This window comes from Centruroides vittatus, unplaced genomic scaffold, assembly GCF_030686945.1.
Source record: "Centruroides vittatus isolate TY-2023 unplaced genomic scaffold, ASM3068694v2 contig_2634, whole genome shotgun sequence".
NCBI classification, from domain to species: Eukaryota; Metazoa; Arthropoda; class Arachnida; order Scorpiones; family Buthidae; genus Centruroides; species Centruroides vittatus.
Genome location: NW_027121678.1, coordinates 304,815 through 329,342, shown reverse-complemented (window position 1 = coordinate 329,342; position 24,528 = coordinate 304,815). Strand labels below are relative to the sequence as shown.

The 24,528-nt window shown below is 28.8% G+C and overlaps 1 protein-coding gene and 1 long non-coding RNA gene across 4 annotated transcripts in view; one reads left to right on the top strand and one right to left on the bottom strand.

Moving 5' to 3' along the window:
• Nucleotides 1–2,273: 2,273 nt before the first annotated feature.
• Nucleotides 2,274–24,528, top strand: part of LOC136971600 (uncharacterized) — a 63,876-nt gene continuing 41,621 nt past the window's right edge. The window contains exons 1-3 of one of the 3 annotated variants that reach the window (XM_067266068.1): nt 2,274–2,439; nt 13,860–13,951; nt 15,611–15,676. In XM_067266068.1, the coding sequence (XP_067122169.1) occupies nt 15,626–15,676 (51 nt within the window). In that variant the 5' untranslated portion in view covers nt 2,274–2,439; nt 13,860–13,951; nt 15,611–15,625. Of the gene's footprint in view, nt 2,440–2,471; nt 2,490–13,859; nt 13,952–15,610; nt 15,677–24,528 lie in introns of those variants that run through there. The other 2 variants (XM_067266069.1, XM_067266071.1) reach the window with 2 other exon arrangements.
• LOC136971601 (uncharacterized) lies at nt 7,077–7,517 on the bottom strand. Its single transcript, XR_010880188.1, has 2 exons — nt 7,313–7,517; nt 7,077–7,210 (listed from the first exon to the last, which is right to left on the bottom strand). It is a non-coding gene; the product is annotated as an uncharacterized lncRNA (long non-coding RNA).

Sequence of the window (24,528 nt, the reverse complement as noted above, 5' to 3'; positions counted from 1 at the left end):
TTACAAAAACTTAAATTTTTTAAAAATAAAACAATGATTATTTTTAGAAAAGGGAAGAGAAAAGCTATTGTTATTACATTCTCCATCATGTTTTTCCAATCTCAAATTGTTACCGATATGATTTTCTTTATTGTATGTATAGAAAGGGGGGAAGTCAGTAGTTATCCACTTCTGTTTTGTATCAACAGTTTAATAGATAGATAGCGGCATTCAAATATTCCCTTAGAAGTTTGTTCGAAAGATATTTATATTGCTTAGAAAACTTTATAAATGCTTCTTTCCGCAATCCGCATCGGTAGCAGCCAATTTACAGTGACCCGGCAGCAGACACGAGAGAATGTGGACAGTCCAGCAGAATTCTGAGTGACCAAGCCAGCAGTAATGATTTATGGACTGAGTTTTCCCGGCCAGTTGATTTGACTGGACACCATCGATCATGGTCGAGTCTAACGTTCAATGTTTCCTTGTACTTGATTACTTTGTTCATTCCTCTGCCGATCCGTAATCTCGGTGCCCGGCAAGATACTAATAATACATTTACTGGATCGCTAGACTGATGATATTGGCTCTTTATCCACATACTGAAGGTATAAATATCTATATAAAAAAAAAAAAAGAAAAAAATTTATATATATATATATATATATGTAGTGTATGAATCTTCTATGTCGCTCACTTTTCTCCTTAGTTTACAATTTAACTTTTATAATTATTTAATCCTCCAAGCTGACCTACAAAACTAACTCCTACTAGTTGTAGATGGAACAGATTAGAACTTGTTGAATATCATCACACAGTTCTATTATTTATACACAATTTATAAAGAATTATTCCATGTAAATAACACATTCAGTCTGTAAGCATCACAGAATACATTTTAAATTTTATAATATTATTCTACTATCTTAATTAATAAATTATAGTTTATTAAATAAGCAGGCCTACTACACACATCTTATTATTTTGTAGGAATGCTTCCAACAGAGCTATTTTAAACATTGTTTTTTCCTTTATCTTTTTCTTTATTTTCTTCAGATCTCAATGAGTAATATTTTTCATTTAGCCTACCTGAAAATTTAATGATGCTCCTTCATATCCATAATATCTTCTGAGTTTGACTTACTCTATTTATAATTCAAGATTTAATATATTCTAAATTTTATATAATTATATCAAATTTTCCCTTTTTAAAAATTAAAATAAAAAACCATTTCCTTCATTTAAAAATATATATAAAAAAAAAGAAGGAAACAAACAATGCCTTAAATTATTTCAATTTAATTTAACACTATAGATTTATTTAGTTATTTTAAATCATAAAAATAACTTTTGACAGGAAATGTTCATTTTATTCTGTAAAACTTAATGTTATTTAATATAAATCATTTATAAAAAGATTATTTAAAGATTTTATTTAAGAAATTAATCATTTTATTTTACAAATTTAAATATAATTATCTGTAAATCAATAATTTATTGTCTACATTTATGACTTTTGTTGTTGTTGTTGTTGTTGTTGTTGTTGTTTTATAACAATAACAAAAGAGTCATAAATTGTTATTATTTAGAGGAAGAAAGTCTTTAGAAAAGTAAAAGTTATTTTAATATTTTACAAGAGTTATTTACTTTTAATTTTTTTAAATAAATTATAAGAAAAATAACTACATTAATATGTTTTCTTTAAGTTTCGTGTAACTCTAAGCCATTTCTCACTTAAAAAAAACTCTATTTTTAGATATTTTCATAATAAATTCAAGCTTAAAAACACAATATCAACTTGTATGGGCCTATATTTAAAAATAAATGTAAAATTAATTAATTTAATAGATTTTCCTAACTAATATAGAATATCCACTTACATCATTCATGAGAAATTAAATAAATAAATAAAAAAAAATGATGATTGTATTCAATAAAAAATATAATTTACTTCTTAATATTCTTTAGAATATTTAGAATGAATTATATTTATGTAAAATATAAGAAAATATTTAAAAGATAATAATTAAACATTTTCTATTGATCCATGTGATAAATTACATATTTAAATATTATAATTTCTATATTAATTATATTAATATTGTAAGTATATACATAAGTAAAATGTAATTATATTCGTGTACATATATTTAAATCAAAGATTTAAACGAATTTAATAATTTTCTAAAGGAATTGAAGCGTTTTAAAGTAACTGTATTGTAGTATTACGTACAGTTCTTTCACGTAGGCGATCAATACTTTACACAGACCTTTGCAATAGGTTGAAATTTTCTTCCTCTTTGGAGAGAAGGCGGAGACCACTTCTTCCTATTGGTGAAAGGAAAGTAGAAAATTTGCATATGTAACCAGGACTTCTCGAGTCAGAATGCATAAGAAGCTGGACAGACACTGCAGCCGCTTTAAAATTTCTTTAAACTTTCACGTCCTTTATTTACTATCGTAAGTTAGGAAATGTCTTTATATTTTTCTCTTAATCATCATTAATTAAAGTCAGCAAATTTCTTTTTTAAAAATCAAATTATATAATTAAATTATTAAATAAAAAAAGAAAAGGAGGAGGAACCTCGAGGGAAAATTTATCTATTTATTTATTATTTTCTCAGGGAAAAAACACAGAGTGGGGGGTGGGTTATAATTCCCTTTTAAATGATTTAATTTTGTAAGCTACTAAATTTATTATTTATTTCAAAATTACCATAGATTTTTCCATAAACTTACCGTAATTAATGTTTTCTAAATTTAGAATAGGTTAAAGGGGGAGAAAAGGGGGTTTATCCCTTTTTTTTTCGTTATTAGAAGACAAAAGAGACGTTTCTTAAGCATAAAATTCTGTAAATAATCTTTATAAATATTTTGTGGTTCTCTCAATTGTTTACTTAAAATTGGCTGTGTGACTAAAGATAAACAGTAATAAGACTTGGTGTTAGATAAATTTAAATAATATTACGACGTTTAGACGTATAATTCTTTTTCTCTTCTGTCGAGAAAGAATTATAGAAAAATTTAAACAAGACAAAAAAGAAAAGAATATATATTTAAGAGGAGAAAGTATTTTTATTCGAGGAAAGGTAACATAAGGTGGTTTTCCTTGGGACAGACTATTCCCGAAGCTAAGCACCACCTGTGTATACCAGCGGTGAGTGGGGCAGAATTCATTCATTTAAGTCTTAGGGGAGAGAATATAACAAAAGTTGGACACAATAAGGGATAACAAAACGACCAAAATAATTCATTGGTTGACTACTGTAGGTGAGGTTTATGTGTCTGTAACAAGCTGTTGAATCTTTCTTCACAACTCGAATCTTTTTAGACAAATCCCCAAATTTTTCGCCTTTATATTGATGTGTTTTCGTGTTAAACTTTAAGAAAAATTTCTCTTATTTTTAATATTATTCCAATGAAAAATACACTTTTACGAGTTATTATTATTATTTTTTTCGAAGCATTTAATGAAGTTATAAGGGATATAAAGTGATCAATTCTGCCATCTGGTGTCCTTTGTCATTATTTCGTGTTCTGTCAAACAACTGGAAAACTAAGTTCACTCCTTGATTTCTTAATATAATAAATAACTTAATGACGATATTAATGGCAAAAATGAAATTTATCCAATTTCTCGGCACGTATCCTATAGGACCCAACGTTTTAGAACCGAGCCGAGATAATTGTTGTACACATATTTTAAATTATTCGTTTGTTATACATATGTATTTTTAACAATTCCAGTTTTTAATTTTATGAATGAATAATTTTATCTTTTGGTGATACGTTCTTGCAGAAGTGTTTAATAATTCATCTCAATGCTTATTTAATGAGACTATGAAGTATTCATTTTAAAAATGTTATATATTTATTAATGCAAGACGCTTTAAATTATTTTATGACCGTTTTCTTATTACGTAGCTAGATATGCAGCATTTAATAAGGATAAATAAACCATAGGCCATGTGTAGAAATAAATTCAGAATTTATCTACGAAATTTAAACAGTGTACATGCTAATTTCCTCGCTTAATTATAATACTTACCAATTATTATTATTAAGAGATGTCGATACTTCGATGGGCTTTATGAGTATATATATATTTTCATTCTAGACTCTAATCTAGAATTAGATTTTCTAGATTAAACTTATTTTTTTTTTGGAGGGGGAACACAATGGCATTATTTCTCTATAACCATTGGAGCGGATACAATATAGTTTAGAGAGAGAAATAAATGTTTAGTGTTTGAAAGCAGCTTTAAACAGAATTTTCTAAAATAAGTAAAGAGTGAAATTGCGATTTCTATTCTAGTAAATACTCGGTTTTAAAGGAAAAAATCTTCCTCTTTATCTGGCAGAAAATATCCCAAGTTTTAGACAAGTCGGTGGAACAGGTCATTATACTTCGCATGCTCCAACTTGGTCTTGTTAGCGTTTTGGTGTCAGAACTACACAGAACTCCATAGAAGCTGATTTTTAGTACTCTAATGATCTGTGGACGCCATCATTAACATCAGCTTCGTCCAACCGAACACATAAGCTAACTGCCACCGCACCTTTTTTTCCCCGACAATAAAAGCCCCGTTTTACACTAAGAATAATTTCTGACACATTTAATATATTTTGTCTGACAGTCTAACTAATTGTAGTCACCCCCGGGTCGTCGGGGGTCGAGTTGTCAGCACGAAAACAGATGACCGCCGTGCAATCCCGTCTGTGAAACTGGCTGCCACAAACAGGTAAGTCTGTGCCACAAATAGCTACGTATTCAACAGTCAGATGCAGGTGTGCCCGACTTCTGTTTGTCTCCCGGTTCCCCCTCCGAACCTTTTGACTTTCAGTAGAAGGAATTGTCCTAAAGACGACCATTCTAACCTGTGAAAGTCTCATAATATCTACTGATTCATAACACATTTTGTCACTTAGACACGGTAGGGTCAGCTAGGTGATAGATCTACTTAGAAAACACACTGTGAATACCAAACTGACTGAGATAAACAATCGTCCTCTAAACAATAGGCCAAACTTACTGGAAGCTTTCACAATCGAAATGTTAGATATTTAGTCAAAAAATAATAATAATCCACGTTTTCTTTTTTAGACCACCAACATAGTAAGTTAGCTTAATTATGGCTCGATATGAATTATGTAACACAGTAATGTATTATGGTTTGAAAACATCATTCTTTGTACCGAACATTTTAATTGTTCTTAAATTAAAATTTCCAAATTTCTACCCGGGTGTATTAACTTAATAATATTTTTAATCCTCCAATTATGTAATTTCGTAAACACGAAAAATTACGGCCGAATTTTCGGGCTTTAAATTTGTTGGATTAGGGCGAAGGGGATTACGATTTAATTCCTGAAAGATTCGGGGGAGGGGGAGGATATTTTCGATAAATTAAAAGTAAATTTGCGAAGAATCAATTAACGCAAACCAATCTCCATTCTTTTCCGTTTAGTCCGGCTTTAAAAGTATTTCTTTTTAGAAAAGAGTTCCGATTGAAGTCACAGTCGCGAGTCTTCAGTAAAATTGCTGTTTGAAAATCGATTGTTTCAAGATAGGTTTTGATGTGATTTTTCGATCAGTCTAGAAGATGGGGAAAAGAGCCCAAATGTTCGTGTTGTCCGGGGTCGTTTGCAAGACTGAGCAATCACGTGATATCTCCTAGCTCATTACAGTTCTAAAGGGGAATAAGATAGGTCACTGACCTAAAACTACGTATCCAATTTCGGCGGATTTAAAAAGAAATAAATATATATAAAAAAATAGGAACCGTGGGAAAATTCACATCACAATTTTGGATACTCGTAATCAACCAAACGTTACTTAAACCGAGTTAGATGATGCGATAGACGAAATCTATCTACATCTATAGGGCTTACAAATTGAGATTCACTGAAGTTTGCAAACTCGTTTTCTAACCCCTAAGACACGTACATTTTTTAAAACACCGTGTTATATTTCTTTATAAACATTTTAGTTTACGTCTAAGCGAGAATTATTGCTATTATTATTATTATTTTTTTTTCTTTCATTAATTCGGGCGTTAACCATTTAGCACGTCATTAGAGGGTCTAGTTACACCCGGCGGCGTAACGCAATAGTTACAGACTTTATTATCTATATTACTACAATAAAAGCGAGTATGGCTCCGAGTACAACGCATTGACACTCTTAACTAATGCTATTTTGTTCTTGGGAATTGAATATTGTCAGACTCGTCCCTCGAGTCGGTCGGGCGAGCAGTCATCTTTCACAGTTTGCCTCATTTTTCTTCGCAATGTGTCGTACTGACATCCATACATTTTGACCATTCCTGAGCAATATTTATAACGTATTTCACTCGTCCAGACAGCAGCCAGTATTCTGCCTAACGTTATCATTTCTCTCCCAGCCATTAACGTGTGTTAGCGAGATACTGCTCGCATTAGTGGCGCCATCTATTATCCAATTAGGGTAACATTACTTATTATATCATTTTTCAAAATTACGTCCTTTAAACTCGAAGAGGGGGGAATCAAAGGGAAAAAAATCTATTATTATTATTCTTTTATTAAAAATTTTGTAGAAGAGAGTTAATTCCACGCATGCTCAAAAAAAATTTAAATTTTATATTTTAATTAATTGATATTTTAAGTAAAAAAAGATTATATTTGTGTTCCTCTTTTCCTTTCTTTTTGCTATTTATTAATAAAATATATATATATTAATATATTTGCTAAATATTTTTAAGGATGATTGATGATTAACGCATCGTTTAATAAATTTCAAATATATTTATTTTATGATCACAACACGATTTCGAAGCTAAAAAAGCCATCTTTTTAAGCAAAAAAAAAATATCCTTCGATTTTTCCCCCTTTTTTTTAAATAAAGAAAAAAAAATATTTTAATTATTATTTAGGAAGTCGAAAAATGTTTAATCGAAAAATTCGTATATAAAAATTAGTTTTGGGGTGGTGTTTTTCTCTTGGAAAGTCTGTAATAAATAATCGGTTAATATTCAATTATTATTAATTTATCTCGCCATGTTTTGGATAATTTTTTTTTTTGTTTTTAGAGGAAGGAAAAGGGGAGAAAAAAAGAATATTATTATTATTATTTTTTTTTAATACGATGCTCAACAAATTTCTTAATTTTTCTAAGTTAATTTCGTTCAAGAAACCATAAATCTTCGAACCAATAACGAAATCCGTCATCCTTCATCTTTACTGGACTCGACTAGGAAGAGAGAGAAGAGAAAAAATATTATATATATATATATATATATATATTCATTCATTCTTTACAATAATTAAAAATATCAAGCAGCAAGAACCTTACTGAAACAAGTGGGGGGGGAAAAAAATCCTCTCCTAAGTTCCCCAGAATGTGAATGACCCTCTCCGTTACTATAGTAACTTCTGCTGCTCCCTGTCAAGCCGGAGGGGTGATGCCGGTCACGTGACTTTAAAAAAAGCAGTCACGTGAACCCAGAAAAATCGGGATCCCGAGATGGACTCTCTTCTTTTTTTTGGGAGTATTTTTTTTTATACGTATATATATATATTCGGTTGTTTTCTTGCTTCAAAAATTGACCCGAACGAATTATTTAGATAATAATATTTTATCCAAAATATCGATTTTAGATTTTTTTAAAATAGATTTTTTTTCCCTCTCCTGTTCTTCTTCTCTTCTTCTTCCTTCCCTCTTCCCAAAAAAAAAAACAATTAAATTTAATCACTCTTCTGATTACAAAAGCGAAATGCTTATGTATATATTAACTATATATATATACACACATAACACAGGGCACCTGTTTTAATCCATCAACATGTGGTTCATTAAATACGTAATAATATTTAATTATCTCGTTATAGGGAGGACAAATAATTGAAAGCAGTTAAGAGAGCGAACTAAAATTATTTTATTTAAAAATATCTCGAAAAATATATATAATGATATGACTGTTATACAGTGGAGTGAAGTGGATTATCGCTCTTTATCGATTAAGATTTATAATTTGTGCACTCTTCTACATAATTTCCTTCCTTATATATATAATATAGAAAAGCAATTAGAGTAAACCTTATTTTAGAATTAAATAATTAATGATGTGATTAACTCGAAATGTTCTAAATTTAAGGAGAGAAATTTTTTGAAAGTGGGCTTATTAAATATAAGATAAAATAGTGTGTATATATATAGGGAGAGTATATATATATATATATATATAAAGATAGTGGAGAAGTGTCCAGGACACATAACACCATCTCTAGAATTCCCTGGCTAGCAATATAATGGGTATTTTATTTTGAAAACTAAATGATACGTCTCCTATCACAGTCATAGTTTGTCGCTCTTTTTTCTTCTTTATCGATCGACTTTTCAGGAGATTATTAGAAGTCCTGGCAAACTATTTTTCAAGACAAAGTGAAAAATTGGCTAAAAGCACTTGTACTTTCAAGAACAATCCAACAATATCCCCTTTTTCTCTCTCAAATAGACGACTGAAGGGTAGTTATCCGAATATCAAGCTTCTTTTCGTCAACTTGTTTATGGAATTGATATTCTTTGTAGTAAAAACAATGAATTTCAACTTAGAATTTTTTAATTCTGTAATTGTTTTTTTTTTTCGCCCGTTGCGACTACAAAAATGAGTATTTGAGTTAGTTTTAAATGAATATCGGACGTTATAAAAGAGGCTAAAATGTTTAACACGACGTAGTGCAACTGGTTCAATAATACTTTATTCGTTCAGTACTAATTACAAGAGGTGCGATGGTACAAAAAATTATTCAGAGGAGATTCCCTTAACTCAATACTTGACGTTGTTATGCACTAGTTTACTAATTAAGGAAGAAAATCATTATGGTTCCTGTAATCTGCCTACCAACAGAAAAAGTATTACATGCCGGCGTTTTATAATTGCAAGTTTTTTTTATTCTATCCTCTCCGACGGAACAGGATAGAAGAGGGGGAAAAACTTGCTTCCTGTAGTTTTAATTATCTCTGCTTGCGATTTAATCAGAGGATGTGGCTGCATATTTTTCACCAACAAACTCTCTTTGATTGCTAACAAGAGAAGCTTTACCCCCCGTTCTTTTTTCGCCCCCATTCATATTAAATTGAACGCTTGAAAGAACCTGTCGATTTGTCCAATAATCAAATGTTTTTGAAAATTTTCTACTAACTTAAGAATTCGTGTTCTTTATCAAAAGGTAGGATTAAACGTTATTTAAATTTTCTTAATGTTTTTCTAACCAGCTTTTATCTTTACCGTCTGAAAAGAGGGCGACATTTTTTTCTTCCCCGGGTACTAATTCCTGCAGAAAAATTAATGAAATGATGGAGTCGTAATTAAAAAATTTATAAGGGTAAAAATTTAAATTATAAAAGAACCAGTAAAGATGTTAGACAACTAATTTTATAACACGCTACGAGCTTTTATTTCCAGATCTTATCAAATATTTCCGAAAGGTAGAAAAACGTCATCCGCTTTCTTAGAAAGAGGACAGTTTGTTCTTGTTGGATGTATTATTTTAATAAAATGTCAACTCTTCTGGAAGCATTTGGGTTAGACTAACTTATGCATGTTTTATGGCTCCATTTTCTTCATTGGGGCAATTTTGTGCGTTGCCCTGTATTACTAGCCATACATTTCACCAATCAATTGGTCCCCGGTTATTGGAATTCTTCCCCCGGTTATTGGAATTACTCCCTTCTGTTTTTCAGCGTCATTTTGCCAAGCTGAGATGCACTAACTTCCGAATGCTGTCGTATTTAGTGTTGTGAGCAGCTGGCCAACAACCACTCTTAATTCCTAACATCCAAAGGCAATAAACGCAGTGGAAGAAAAATCGTAACAGAAACACCAAGATTCCAAAATACTATATACATATATCACTTTCTTTCCAATCTCTTTTCTGCCCGTTTTACTAGCATTTTCGCATGTACTTTGCCGACAACTTAAATATTAATGATATAAATTCTCCTCCTATGTCCATCTGTAATAATAATAATGACGATAATAATAATAATAATAAAAAGAAAATAAAAATCGAAAAATTAATCCATTAATCTTACTTTAAATTTAGTTTAAAATAAAAACATTTACTGAAAATTTCAAGTAATTTCTATGGTTATCTTTACCGGGAAGATGGATAAAAGATCGGTTACCATGACAACAACATCCAGACCAAATTGCATTTTCTTCTTCCAAAGACGAAAAAGAACGGAAATAGCCACTCAGCTGAAACCAACCGAATTTTAAATTCTCGCCACATGATTAAGAACTTTGATTGGGTTAGGCCCGATGACGTCACCGGATTTTTGGTAACCTTCGATTTCTCGATCTAATAGTTCGAATGATGGGAAAGCAATTTAATTTCACCATGAAGCTAATTGGTAAATTACGTATAATAAAATACAGGATAGCATTTATTATTATTGTTTTTTTTTTCCTTCTAAGTAAATCGAGATAAAATTCGGGGGGGGGAAGAAATACTTTTCTTCCAAAATAAGATAATTTATTATTCTCGACTTTTTCCCTATTCAATGTCAGACTCCCGCCGTTCTTCTCTCTCTGTCGTATATCTCTCTTCGTTATCGGTCGCACCCAGACTCATACCTGAAGGACCAGTCCTACATGACATCCGAATGTAGGAATTTTGTCGGAAACAAATGTCGGTAGTATCTTACGCATCCCAACTGATTGTATTGAGAAAATGCGAGCCCAGTCTTGACAAGGAACGAGGTACCCGCAGCAGAGAGGATGCGGCATACAGACAACATCAAAGTCGTTGTAAAGTAGCGACATTAATTCTCATTTTAGAGTCCTGTAGGAAAACTCCAAGCCTAATGTCGTTCCATTAAGGAGCAGGGTGACAGCGAGTCACCGAGATGGCGACAGTATAGAAGGTTAGAAGTTCTCCTCCACCGTAATGGGAATCAAGTTGGTGAGCATTTATAGTAACGGCCCCTCTCTAGCCATTCATCCACCTTTGAGTACGGGGTAAGGTTTATGCAGGTCACAAGTCGCGACACACCACGAGGTGCATTAAATCGTAATTCTGTCGTTGAAGCTTTCAGCGCTATTCTGTAAACATAACTTTGTTTTTTTTTTTTTTTTCTCTTCCCTTATTCCCCCCTTTTTAAAATATGGCCAAGTATCTTCTCTTGGAAATGTTCAGTCGATAACTAATATAACGAAGTATGGAGAAAAGAATAGACCACCTTTTCTCGTTATTATATTCACTTGGGACATTTCATCTTCGGTTATCTATATAAGAGTATTGGAATTTTTCTTTTTATTTTACTGCTTTAACTCCAAGTTTGTCTCGTATATCTTACGTTGTTTCCATATTTAACAATTTCCAATATGTTCATCTCCTTTATCTATAAAGAACTAACCGGGTTTTAAGAGTTTATAATCACTAAATTCTCCTCCATATTAAGCTGTTAAATACTTCTACACAATACCTATTTACTAAATTAATAAATAAAACAATAAAATAAGGACATTTTTACTGTCTTTTTACTTAAAACACGTATCAAAAGAATGATTTCTTTTTTACAGCTCAAATTTTTCTTTACGGATCGGCGAGAAATTTTAATTATTTAAATTAAAAAATACTATATATAAATCTTTATTTATATTAAGAAAATCAAAAATTAATTTTAAAAAAGCAAATATAAAAAATGAAAACAACAATGAAGATTCTTGTTTAATCGTTTCATTACAAGTTTACTTATCCTAATTGTTTATTTATTTTATCACAAAGTAAAAGGAAAAGGCCATCAGGCTATCGTTCGCTCACACCCGCCATATAACAATATAATTACAATAAATTTTTTATGTGTTTAACTACCGAAAATCTAGATGAAAAAGAAAAAAAAATTACATTTTGATTTGTTTGAATTATTGTGTTTACTCTCGTAGTTATTGCTATTGTGTAATTATCTCACCCCACTTCTATACTTCAATATATATTTTATTTTCTTTCTTACAGACATTTTTCGCCATTTTCTTCAACAATTCTTTTTTTTTTTTATATCCGCTTTTAATTTTTAATTCGTAAAATGTCATTAATACGTTACGTGACTTTTTGTTTACATTTTTATAGTGATAATAACTTATTTGTTTTAATCGTATTAAGCAATTATACTCCATGTTTAAGAATTTTTCTCGATATTTTAAGATTTTAATAACGATTTGGCATTTTAAAAACCTTACTTCAATAAAAAAAAAGAGTGCAATTACGTGAATAAACTCCATCTTTTCTAATAAAGGATGCGCTGGAGAAACTCATCCAATCGAAGAAAGGAGGAGAAATCAGGTTCCTCTTCTATAGGACTAAACTTTATTATTATTATTATTATATTATTATTTCTCTCTCTCTCTCTCCTTTTTTTCCCCTGTCCGGAGATACCCGAATAGTTCCGATAACGAAAAACTAAAAGAATTCGTATCTTAAAAAATTCCACCATTTTAATAATCTCGGGTCAAGATCTTTATAATTATAAATAGAAGGCGAATGACATTCCTAGAAAGTCGTTGATAGAAATATTCTCATAGAGAGAAGAAAAGACTTTTCAAAAAGGTGTTTTCCGTACCCAAACTAAGCGAAGAGAGAATAAATTAACGTCGGCGAGTCCCTGCAGATCAAAGACTCGTTGGTATTTGTCGTGAAGCTGGGCCTCTATCTTTGAAATCCCATTTGCTGAACATCCCTTAGCGAGACGACAGCGACATACTTTGTCATTATACCTGCAGCAGATCGGAATGTCTAGTGCTTTATTAAATTACCTCTTTTACTTCCAGCAACGTGTAAAATAGGAGAAAGGGGCTCGACTTCCGACGACTCGACTCTCGTTTGACAATCTCGATCTTTCTCCGCTTGATATACGTCATAATGAAGCAGCGACTACTGTCTAATATCTATTAACCCTCAACCATTTACAGATCCATTTTCCACTGTTTATGTCTTCCCTTAATTGAAATGTAGGAGAATTTCTTATTACACCTTAACTATTCGCCTCCTAATAATGTAAGTTATGAAAACTTGATTAATTGTCAAATACAGTAATTAACACCGCCTTTTACTTAAAGCCGGCCTTAACTCGTGACGTCATCGATTTTAACTATTACCAAACTTAATTATACGATTTAAAAAGTTATTAATAATGTTTTATTAATTAAATTTTAAACAGGATAAATTTTTTTTTTCTTCCGTCGCTCCCGTCTGCCGCCGACTCTAACGTTTTTAAATGTCTATGCAATTAAAATATCAAATAATGCGCTTGCGCACTGCTAATTACTGACGTCAATGGTATCGTAGCAACAGGCTGCATTTAACAAAAGTTCTTAATCTCGAAACAAAATGATTAATTTTATAATTATTTTATGCAGAAAAATTTTAAAGTTAAAATTCATATATTAGTAATTTTTTTTTTATTAGTTTATTACAATTATTTTCTTTTAGCGATTAAAATGGAAAAGTATCATTATTATTATTTTAATTGGGTGGCGCTTTTAATATAACTTATTAAAAATATTTTTCAAATATCTCATTTTTTTATTATTATAAAAATTTTATATATATATTAGTTTTAAAATATTTTAATTATTTTTTTTTTAACTTATGATTAATTTTAATTTTAAAACTTGAAATTTAATAAGATTTAATTTGAAAATTTGATGCAATCATAGATATCATTACTAGATTTCGAATTATATAAAGAAAAATAATATATATATATATAAATGGATTCTTTAATATTTATTCTCAATTAAATTTAATGTTAACAAAACAAAAAAATTATTCCGTAGAAAAATACGTTAAGAAAATTAAACGTGTGAAATTTTTATAAATTTATTCTTCACCGTTAGATGTCGGTAGTAGACAGAATGGACTTCTCCATGTTGTGTGGAGGGAAACGTCAATTTATTAGATGTTTTGACAAAATATTTCATTATCCGAGGTAAGCTGTGGTGTATAAAGAAGTGTTTTTAATTATATAATAACGAGGCGCGTGAAAATTTAACCTTGTAAAGCTTGTTACGCTGCAAAACATGACGTTGCTCTGCAGTGAATGATACACACACGTTTCAATGTGCTTCAAAAACGTCATTTGATCTTTCTTCCAGGCTTAATTATTTCATTATAATGGATCATGTTTAATTAAAAAATGTGTATTTTTAACATCAATAATTTTCAAGTAAATTAATAAAATTTTTTTTTTCTTTTTTAATAACTACTTCAAATACATTTCAGCAATTAAAACAGTTGCAAATTTAAAATAATTTAATTAATTTATCATTTAAGTAAATCCAAGATTTACATACTGTTTGACCTTTAATGAATGATTTTTCGGTGGCGTGTTATCCTATGGTCAAAAAGGGCAATTTCCTGGGACCCCTACTGAATGGGCTCCAAACCAATCTTTTATAAACTCATTACTGTAGTAAGAATGTTGAAATTTCAATTTGGGTCATATCTGGACACCCTAGATTGTTGCTGCATGGCACACTGCACAGTGCAGAACTTTAACTGCCAGAGATCACATTAAAAATCAAATGAAGTTACCAGTGGATTCCCCAAAAATTCCTGCGAAGAAAAATAGGTTAATGTTACCTATGGTAGCGAATGTGGCGGCTCGTCTCTGAAACAGTTGGGACGCACATCCTAACCTAACCTAACCTATTCTAATAAATTACCTCTATTCTAATAATTATGGTAATTTATTAGAATAGGTTAGGTTAGAACTTGCGTCCCCACTGTTTCAGAGACGAGCCGCCATGTTTGCTACCATAGGTAACGTTAACCGAAAAATATTTGAAGTCAATGCTTTATGTGGGGGCCCCCTAATTCGAATTTGCCCGGGCACTCGTGAAGAAATAATGCACTGCTGTGTTTAATCTTGGTTTAATATGTGTAATAATATCTTTGGAATGTAAAATTAATTCGTTTTTTAATGTAAAAGATAAAATTTTGAAGGAAAAAAATTTATTAAACAACAAAATCTGTATAATAGTATAGCAATCTTCATAAGAAGTAAATTATATGTTTTGGTTTAACAGATTTGTAGTGTTTCCATCTTTTTAGATTTGCAAATCCTTTACTTAAAATCTTAAATTAATATTATTAAAAATATTTGTGATTCAAATAGCTGGAAAAAGTATATGCTTCTCTATTACGTTTCTTAGTATTATACATTTTAAATATGCAAGTAAATAACCTCGTATTAAATTTGTACATGTACAAAAATCAATGGAGAAATCTTTATGTTAATGCGAATATTAATAGTTAATTTGAAGTTTGATTCAATTAATGGAAAAATGGGAAAATTATTTAACACATTTTAAAATTTTATACAGTATTGACTTAATTTATGTCTATTTCAAAACAAAAACATATTTTTTTTTAATTGGAAATTTACTTTTCAACTATAGTGACTTATCTTCCATTTTAATAAACACATTTTGTCAAACTTATTCTAAGTTTATTAATTTAACTAAAACATTTGAGCTTAACAATGTATTCCATTTTATAAATATATATTACATTTTATTTTACATGAGTACATAAATTTACTTATTATGTGTAATAATTTGTATTTTAAATATTTTCCATCATATAGGATATACAGTATTTGATGATTATAAAGAAGAATGGATCTATCCTGATTGCAGCTATTATTAACAATGTAATGTTTTTAAAACTCATCTGAAAGTTCAAGCATTTATGTAATATTTGTAATAAATCAATGGATCTCGTGTTCTTATAAATTAGATCTATGAGATATATTTGTTAAATGAACAAAATATGAGTCTTCACTCGTTTTTTCAGATCTTATGTTTTAAAATATTACAGATCTTTTTAGATGATGATAAAAATTATTTAAAAATTTTAAAAATTCAATATTTTCTATATTATTATTTTAATTGATGCATTTTTCATTAAATTTTGTTAGTTTTTTATTTTTCTATCTTATCAATAATATAGAATATGTTTAGAAATCTTTGCCTTATTTGATCAAATATATAAACTTTAAAAATTTAATATTTTTTATGAATAAAAAATATTCAAATATTCTCATTGTATTTATTTGTTTTTAATAAGTAAGTAAGTTACGGACGATATTGACACAGAAACTGCATAACAACTTTCAGTCGTTCTCAAAGTGCAAAAAGTTTGATCAAATTAGGTCAATTCTAATCTGTTTACTTTAAGATTTAATACAGTTTTAAAATATAGAATATACAATGATCATAAATTGAATATAATACTTGATAATTATACTTTAAAAGACAGTTATTGAATATGATAATTCCGGTTTAGCAAACAAACCGTAATTGCTGCTTTAAAAGAAATCAATTATTTTCTATATTGAGCGTAAATTTCAATGACTCTATATTTACTTAAAAGAAGAATCATTAATTTATTCTTTAATACATGTTTTTAGAATATTTTATTAGTTTATTTTTATTATCATGAATTTATTTTCTCCTTTAAAATCATAATAGACCTATATCCTACTATTATTTTATAGTATTATATATATACCAATATTATAAATATGTTATGTTGGGTTTGTTTACTTACTTTTTAATTAAAAAATTTCAAAAAAATACATAAAAAATTATTATGCAAATTTGTATTCAGATTCAATTTTATATATTTATAAATTCTAATTTATCAGCTAAATTAATATAAAGCATTTAAATATATTTTAGTAAAAAGATTAAAGTGATCCGCTGGATTTCGGTAATGTAAATTGTTTCTTATTCGTTTGTTTTTTAAATAAAGACAGTTAGGCTAACATATACGAATACTGTTTTAAGTGTCAAATTCATTTAAAAAATATCTTTTCCTTCCTGGATATTTACATTAATACAGAATTAATAATTTAAGGAAGTAAGGTGCCATCTGTTGTCAAAACGAGATATTATTAATTTAAAGAATTAAATATAATAAGCAATTTTGTTAATATAAAATAGTATCTAAATAAATATTTATAGTTTATTATTAAAAATTTTGCGATATTGAAGTTTAAATTTCTAATCATTTATAAACACTCGAATGCTAAAATATATAAATTCCAAGAAATTTTCATCGCTTTAATTGTAAATTTATAAAATTAATTTTAATTAAATCGTTTAATATAACTGTTTCTCCTCCATTCTAATACATTAACAACTTTTAACCTTTTATAATTTTAATTTGATACAGAATAAATTTAAAATAAGAAATAAAATATCAATTTTATATTTAATTTTGTTGTTTTGTTGAATTTTTACTTTGCAAATTGATTTTAAAATATTTAAATGAAATTCGTACTTCATTTTTTCCGGTTAAATTTTGATATTTCAGTTAATATAAAAATCAAAATAATAATAATAATAATGAACTTGCACGAAATAACAAAATTTTATTAAAGATATTTTAAAGTTATTATTTAATTTCCAATATAAATAAAATTTTTAAGTTAAAAATTAATAAGATGAAACCATTACAATGGTTGTCAAATTAAATATATTATACTGTAACAAATAAACATTGTTTTTAATAATTAATAAAGTATATTTATATGTATCATATTTTAAATTGAAATTTTAATCAACAAATTTAATGTTGTATCAAATTTTTTAGATGTTTTAAATGTTAAAAAGAGCATGAAATATGATAAAAGTTTCGCAAATTAATTATAAAAAAGCGTGTTGTCAATTTATGCTAAATATTTTATTTCCTTAACTTAAAATGATACACTTTAAAATTTTATTTCGATATAAGTTTCCGTCTTCCTTTAGTATATTATTGATTTTAAAAATATTAAATTATTAAAATATTAATTTAAAATATTCCATTAATTTATTATAGAATAAAATCTGCCTTACAAAATATATAAATAATAATAAAATAAGAAATAAAATATTGAAAAATACCTGACATATTCTAATAATTCAAATAATCGTAGCGAGGTTGAGGCCGAAGTTTTAAAACGCGAAAAACGTGTACGTCGGACGTTCGTGCGGCGCTTTCCCGTAAGCCTAGAAGTTTGACAGTGGCGTTTGGAAAGTCGGCGGAATCATGCTTCGACATTCCAAACGCCACTGTGAAACTTCTAGGCTTACGGGAAAGCGCCACCGAACGTCCGACGTACACATTTTCGCATTTAAAACTTCAACCCCAACCTCGCTAGTAATTAATAAAGTTTTGAGACTTAGTAAAGATTGTTTAGAAGTTTTTTTTTTGTGTCGAAAATGTATCGGATATTATAAATGTAAATACTGTGTCTTTTCGTAGTTTTATCATATCTAATTAATTTTAATTAACTAAAACCTAATGAAATTTATAGAAAACAATTTATCGAGGTTTTTTAAACTTCTATATCACAACTTCTGAAATGATGGATGAATTTGTGCTGTTCAATGAATAAAACATGATTTCTTTGAAATTACAATGGGGATAAGACATAAATATACCACTTACTTTTAATAATTAAATTTTTATATCAAACAGAACAATATAATCTGACTTCATATAATAGAGGAGTTTTATTGATTAGTACCAGAATATCAAAAATCCAGAAAAATTTGAGAGGAGGGAGAAATGAGTTTTAATGCTAATAATTACAGTAGTATCTCTTGATTTAAATCAACCTTGTACGAATTTTTTAATAACTTCCATAATTTATAAAAATGACATTATACATATTTATAATGTTAATTTAAGTTAATAAATTGCTTTATTGTTTGTCTAATTATAAAATATTTTATTACTTAGTCACAAAGTATTCGCAGATATTAACAATCTATTTGTGCTGTTTTCTATAAAAATGTGAATTATATTGATTTATGGAATTCAATTATCTAATGTTAAAACAATTAGAACATGACGTGCAGTAATTAAAATAATGTAAAAGGCAAAAATTGTTATTTATAGCTTTATGATGATTTTCAATAAAAATCATATATAAAGAAAAATGCTCTTACAAAAATTGGCTACTTACTGTTGTATAATTACATTTCATTCACAGATTATTCTAATAATACTCGTTTAACTATTCGAATAGTCTTTTAATGAACACGAAGTAGTTTTTTTTAAATTTAAATATCTGTAATATTTTATTAATGTTCTTCAAAATTAATGTATGCAAGTTATATAATGTTAAAAATTTTTCATATATATAATTCCATATTTATTAATTAATGTTTATTTTTATATCTTATTTGTATATACATAATTTTAAATTTAGATATAAGAATAATATAATATATACAGGAAAATTTTTCACTTTCTATAGAAATCCTTACATGTAAAGCTTTTATCCCATGAAATAAGATAGTATTTTTCATTTCTAAAATTAAAATAAATGATTTCAGTCAGTGGCATAGCTAGGATTCACCGGGCCTGGTGCGGAACCAGATTTGTGGGCCCCCGAAAAAATTTTTCGGGTCTTTTTTTCGTGATTTTGGGGCCACGTGGACCTATTGTTTTCTGGGAGCCCGGTGCGGACAGCACCTACTGCACTCCCTAGCTACGCCACCGATTTCAGTTGATAACAACTCAAAGATTATTTATACAGATGAATTTATTTAGTCTTAAAATATTGTAATATTTTGCAGTTCAAACTGCGATTGAATTTATTAGTTTCCCAAATCAAATGAATCTATTGTGTAATTTTCTTGTAATGAATTTACAAGCAATCACGAACACTATATGATATTACAGTAATTATAAACTTTTTAGTTAAACTGATTCTTTATTGAATTAGTATATTAGCACAAGCAATAATTCATTTTATTCTTTTAATAATATACAGTGATATGTTTTTTAAATATTTTCTCAAATGGTTTATAAATAACAAAGTTTTGCGAAAGATTTTTTTTTCCTATAATTATCATTCTAAGAATGAAAGTCACATTCTTTTATTTTAATTTTATATAATGATTTATATAAGACATTTAACAATAAATCAGTCTGTGATGATTCAATTTATCATTTTCTAAGACTTTTAAATCTAAAAGTAAAGCATAAATAGTAGTAACAATTTCAGCATTATGTTGACAATCAATATTTGAATTATTTATAATCCTGTAGCAAATTTTTTCTTTTAATTTAATTTTATGATTACTCGTATGTCTTCTAACTTCCAAAAACAGATATTTATTCAATAATTTTTGTGGCTAGGTCTCATCATACTAAACTTTGAAAACTAATATAATCAAATATTCATTTTCTTTTCTTATTTATTTAATAAAAAATAAAACAATTTTATTTTAGAATTGAAATGACTAGCCGTATTAAACCAAATAAATTGTTAAGTTCTAATAGTACTAATAGGTTCTTGCTAATTTGAAAATATTTGGAACTGTATTCTAAAATTTTGTACGTACTCCGAATAGGACATTTTCAAGTAGTTAATCCTGGAATCGAGTTGAGACACTTAATTTAGGAAGTTCCTGTAAGAACTAAATAGTTATAGGAAACTCAGTAAATTACATGTCAATGCGGTTTCAGGATTGAGTATTTGAAATTTGAATAGTCAATCCCTGACTCATTTATGAAATAAAGATGTTCGACAAGGCAAGTATTGTTTTGGACTAATTAATTTGTGTAGGAAACTCAGCAGGCTATTTTCATTTAAATTTATGAATGACAATTTTTTCAAAAAAATTAAAGTATGATCTTTTAACATGTAAATTGACTGTATGAAAATTTCTAATTTTTATTCTTTCTTATTTGAAGTATATATTTTTACCAAGAAATAACACCAACCATCAAGCTACCTAAATACCATAAGAACTAATATTAAGATGCTGTAAGATGCAGTTTTTGAGTTAATGACATAAGCAATAATGAATAGAATAAGTTTCCTAGAAGAAATGATTTTGATATGGTTTTCTGTAAATCTATTAAATAAATATATTAAGCGACTTCTTCTAGTAACTCTGTAGTGCGTAACACAGAGACACAGACTAAAACCTTTCACAGTGTTGTATACGATAGAGAACCAACTAACGTTTTCGGCCCCCACGAGCCGTTCTGGGGGATGACTTTTATTCCACCTGAAAGAGGCCTCGGGTGCGATGGCCGAAAAACGTTAGTTGCGTTCTCTATCGCAACAACAATCGCTGTGAAAAGAATGTCTTCACGTAGCATTGAATGCTCCTCACACTACATTATATCTCGTAGTGTGTTAATATATCGCGAATTGAGGATTATACTAATTAATCAAACCCATCGATTCTTATATATATTTTTAATAGTTAAATAAAGTTAAAATAATGATTTTATTTTTTGTTTTTTCTAAATATTATTATAAAGTGACAGTTTTTAACATAGTATATGCGAAGAACCCACATATAGAATGTTAAATTAAACAAATCACACTAATGCAAATATGAGTCGATACCACAGTATATCACCGCGTGTGTTATGGCGATGAATAAACCACAAAATACACACTCCGAGATTCACATTTCCATACAAATGAGCTAACATATATACTAAAAGTATAAATGAAATGAGCTTATCACTATATCGACCACATCTATGGATGATATAGTGGTTAATATAAGCTTCATCGTATAATTTTAAGTTTCTTAATAAGAATGTCAGAAATGAAATATTTTTAGTACCAGTTTTCCTCTATCTCAATTAGTGTTGCCACCCTTACAAAATCACTGACCCGGACAGCAGGTCAGGTTTGTTCTAACAGAAGTTCCTGATGCATACGCAATGCCATTTTACAATGCAAAGAATAACGTGCATGCTGGTTCTAAATCAGTTACAGTTAGGGACTAGGGATTTGCATAGAAGTAACATACAAGCAAAAAAAACAAAACGTTGAGAGGCAGGTTGTGTCAGCATAAACAGAGTAACATGGTGGAATGACAGATGAGTTTCAGTGAGCGTGAGGTCTTTTGTTGTTCAAATGGTGTAAATTTAGAAAAATATTTGCAAGAGCTTTGTTTCATCGTAATTTCACAATTTCTACAAAATTCCCAGACAAAATTAATAGTTCACTCGGACAGTGAGCCAATTCCTGGACTGTCCGGGTGAAAACCGGACGTGTGGTAACACTAATCCCAATCATAAAATAACTAATACTATTCAGCAACAAAAATTGCAATAAAGCATTTACTGTTATATAGGGTTAATTTTCTAGTTAAAAAGATTAATATATTATAGTGTGATGTTCGTTGCAAAATGTACGTAGGTCGACAAATGAAAGACAACAATAACTAAGCAACAGTATAGTCAAACCAAGTGTTTTATTTCGCGTATATGAACAGGTTCTTTTAGATTCCAACTCTGCAGTAATTTCATATAACAAGGCATCAAACAATAATCCAGTGTACAACGACAAATGTATCGTTTGCAACAAATATACAGTGATCGAAAAACGTATAACTACATTACTATATGATGCTAACTTAAAACAAAAAGAAAAAAGGTGGTAGAGAAAAGAAAGATAAAATAGAATAAGGAAATGAAAATACCCAAGGGATTCTGCTGGACTTCACGATTCTTTGGGTGGGGATACCACGTTGAACTTTTTTCTGAAAAAGTCTGTCATCATTGTCTTTGCTGAGTTCCTCCTGGCACCTCGTTACTACAGCTTCTTTTTTTTTATTGTAACCACGATAAAATTCCAGTTCTCAAACTCTCGAATTCTCCAGTCGTTGCCATTCATGATCTGCAACACTGCATTTGATGTCTGTCCTCCACAAGGTCTGGACCCAAGAATGTCTTTCCTTTTGTCTAACCAGCCTCAGGGCCTCCTTTCTTTCATTGTTTTCCATGATTCCAAGAATCTGTCATCTCACCCAAGGGAAAAGAGTTTAGAAAGGAAAGTTCTGGAAGGAAGAAGAAACAAAGAACAAAGGAGGACTAAAACTATACCTAAATTAATATATACATTAATATGGCATACAGTCACAACAGTACAGTCCAGATGAAATAAAATCCTTTGTAAATACCAATTAAGAATATAGGTTATTTAGTAAATTTTTTAATTACCAATAACACCCAACTTTCCAAAATATGGAACAATGTATCTTTATTGTCTACTGGATATTTAATGTGAAATTTTGATAAACAAGAAAGTTCCCGTTTCTTTTCTAGCACAGGTTGCAGGATAAAAGGTTCAATAACCCCTTTTTTTAGTAAGTTGTAAGCTTCATATTATTATAAATTACTATAATAATAATTTTTCTTTTTGATTAATTCTGGTATATTATTCTTCTATTTAATTGTCTAAATGTAAGTCTTATTTGTATTTAGGAAAATATATTTTTATATTTCATAATTTTTATAACCTATTTTTAAATTCAAAATTTTAATTGTAAGGAATTCTTGCTTTAGCTTTAAAACATTAAAGGAAAAAAAAACTAGACTTTGAGTTTAAGTTATATAAAAAAATCAGTTAAAAGAAGATGCTACTTAATTGATGATTGATTTCTTTTATAAACTTCTGATTAAAAGACTTTAAAAGTGAACATTCTGAAACATGGAATATTTAAGTTTAGAAATTATTATTCATAATTATACAGGATGATTGAAAAAGTCATGCATGTATGTTAGGAATCAATATTATTTTGTGAGGTTAATGTATGAAAATACAGAAGGTAATAAAAAAAGTTTATAATCTGATCTTTAAGTAAAGCAAAATCAAATCACGTTATTGCAATATATGTTTGAAATGGCCTCCTTGTCATGAGTGCAGGCACAAGCTCTTTTTACTATGTTTGATGCTACCTTGTGAAGCATCTGAAAACATGCCGGCATTTGCTATTATAATGTTCCTCTATCTCATCTATTGTGTCTGGATTATATTCATACACAGTTCTTTTGAGACATCCCCAGAGGAAAAAATCTGGGGTGACAAATCTGGCAATCATGGGGCCATAATCCTTCAGAAATAAGGTGATCACTAAAGTTCTCACAAAAACTGCAGAATCTGGGTATTTCCGATAAAACTTGTCTGCAACATATTTGTAAGAGTGACTGGTAAAATAATGCTCAACAATGAAATGTATTGTTCCTGGGCTTTGTTTATTGCAGTATAGCTTTGTTTTGTGGGAAAGTTTATTTTATAACTTTTACACAAAACAACACATTGACGAACTCTTCAATGAACAAATCTAAACTGCAGCCAATTTTATAACTTTCACACAAAAATCAGAGTTTCTATTAATAGTCAGCAGTCACCAGTTTCATCTTATGGCAAGAGACATAATGAAAAGAATTTACATGAACTAATGTTTTGATGTGCATGATTTTTTTGATCACCCTGTACAATATATTGCTACACAAAATTTGAAAACAAAATTATATCATTAAGGACTGAGTAAGTTGTAAAGAAAACCCTTTTTTTTTTTTTTTTTTGTTCAGAATTTTGTTATTAAGTTATATGTTGAATTAATAAAAAATAAAACAAAACAGATGATATCTCAGTATTACCATAAATAATTCTTTTGAATTGACTTTTATCTTTATATATATATTACAAAAACTAGTTTTCAGATACAGCATTATGAATTTACTGAT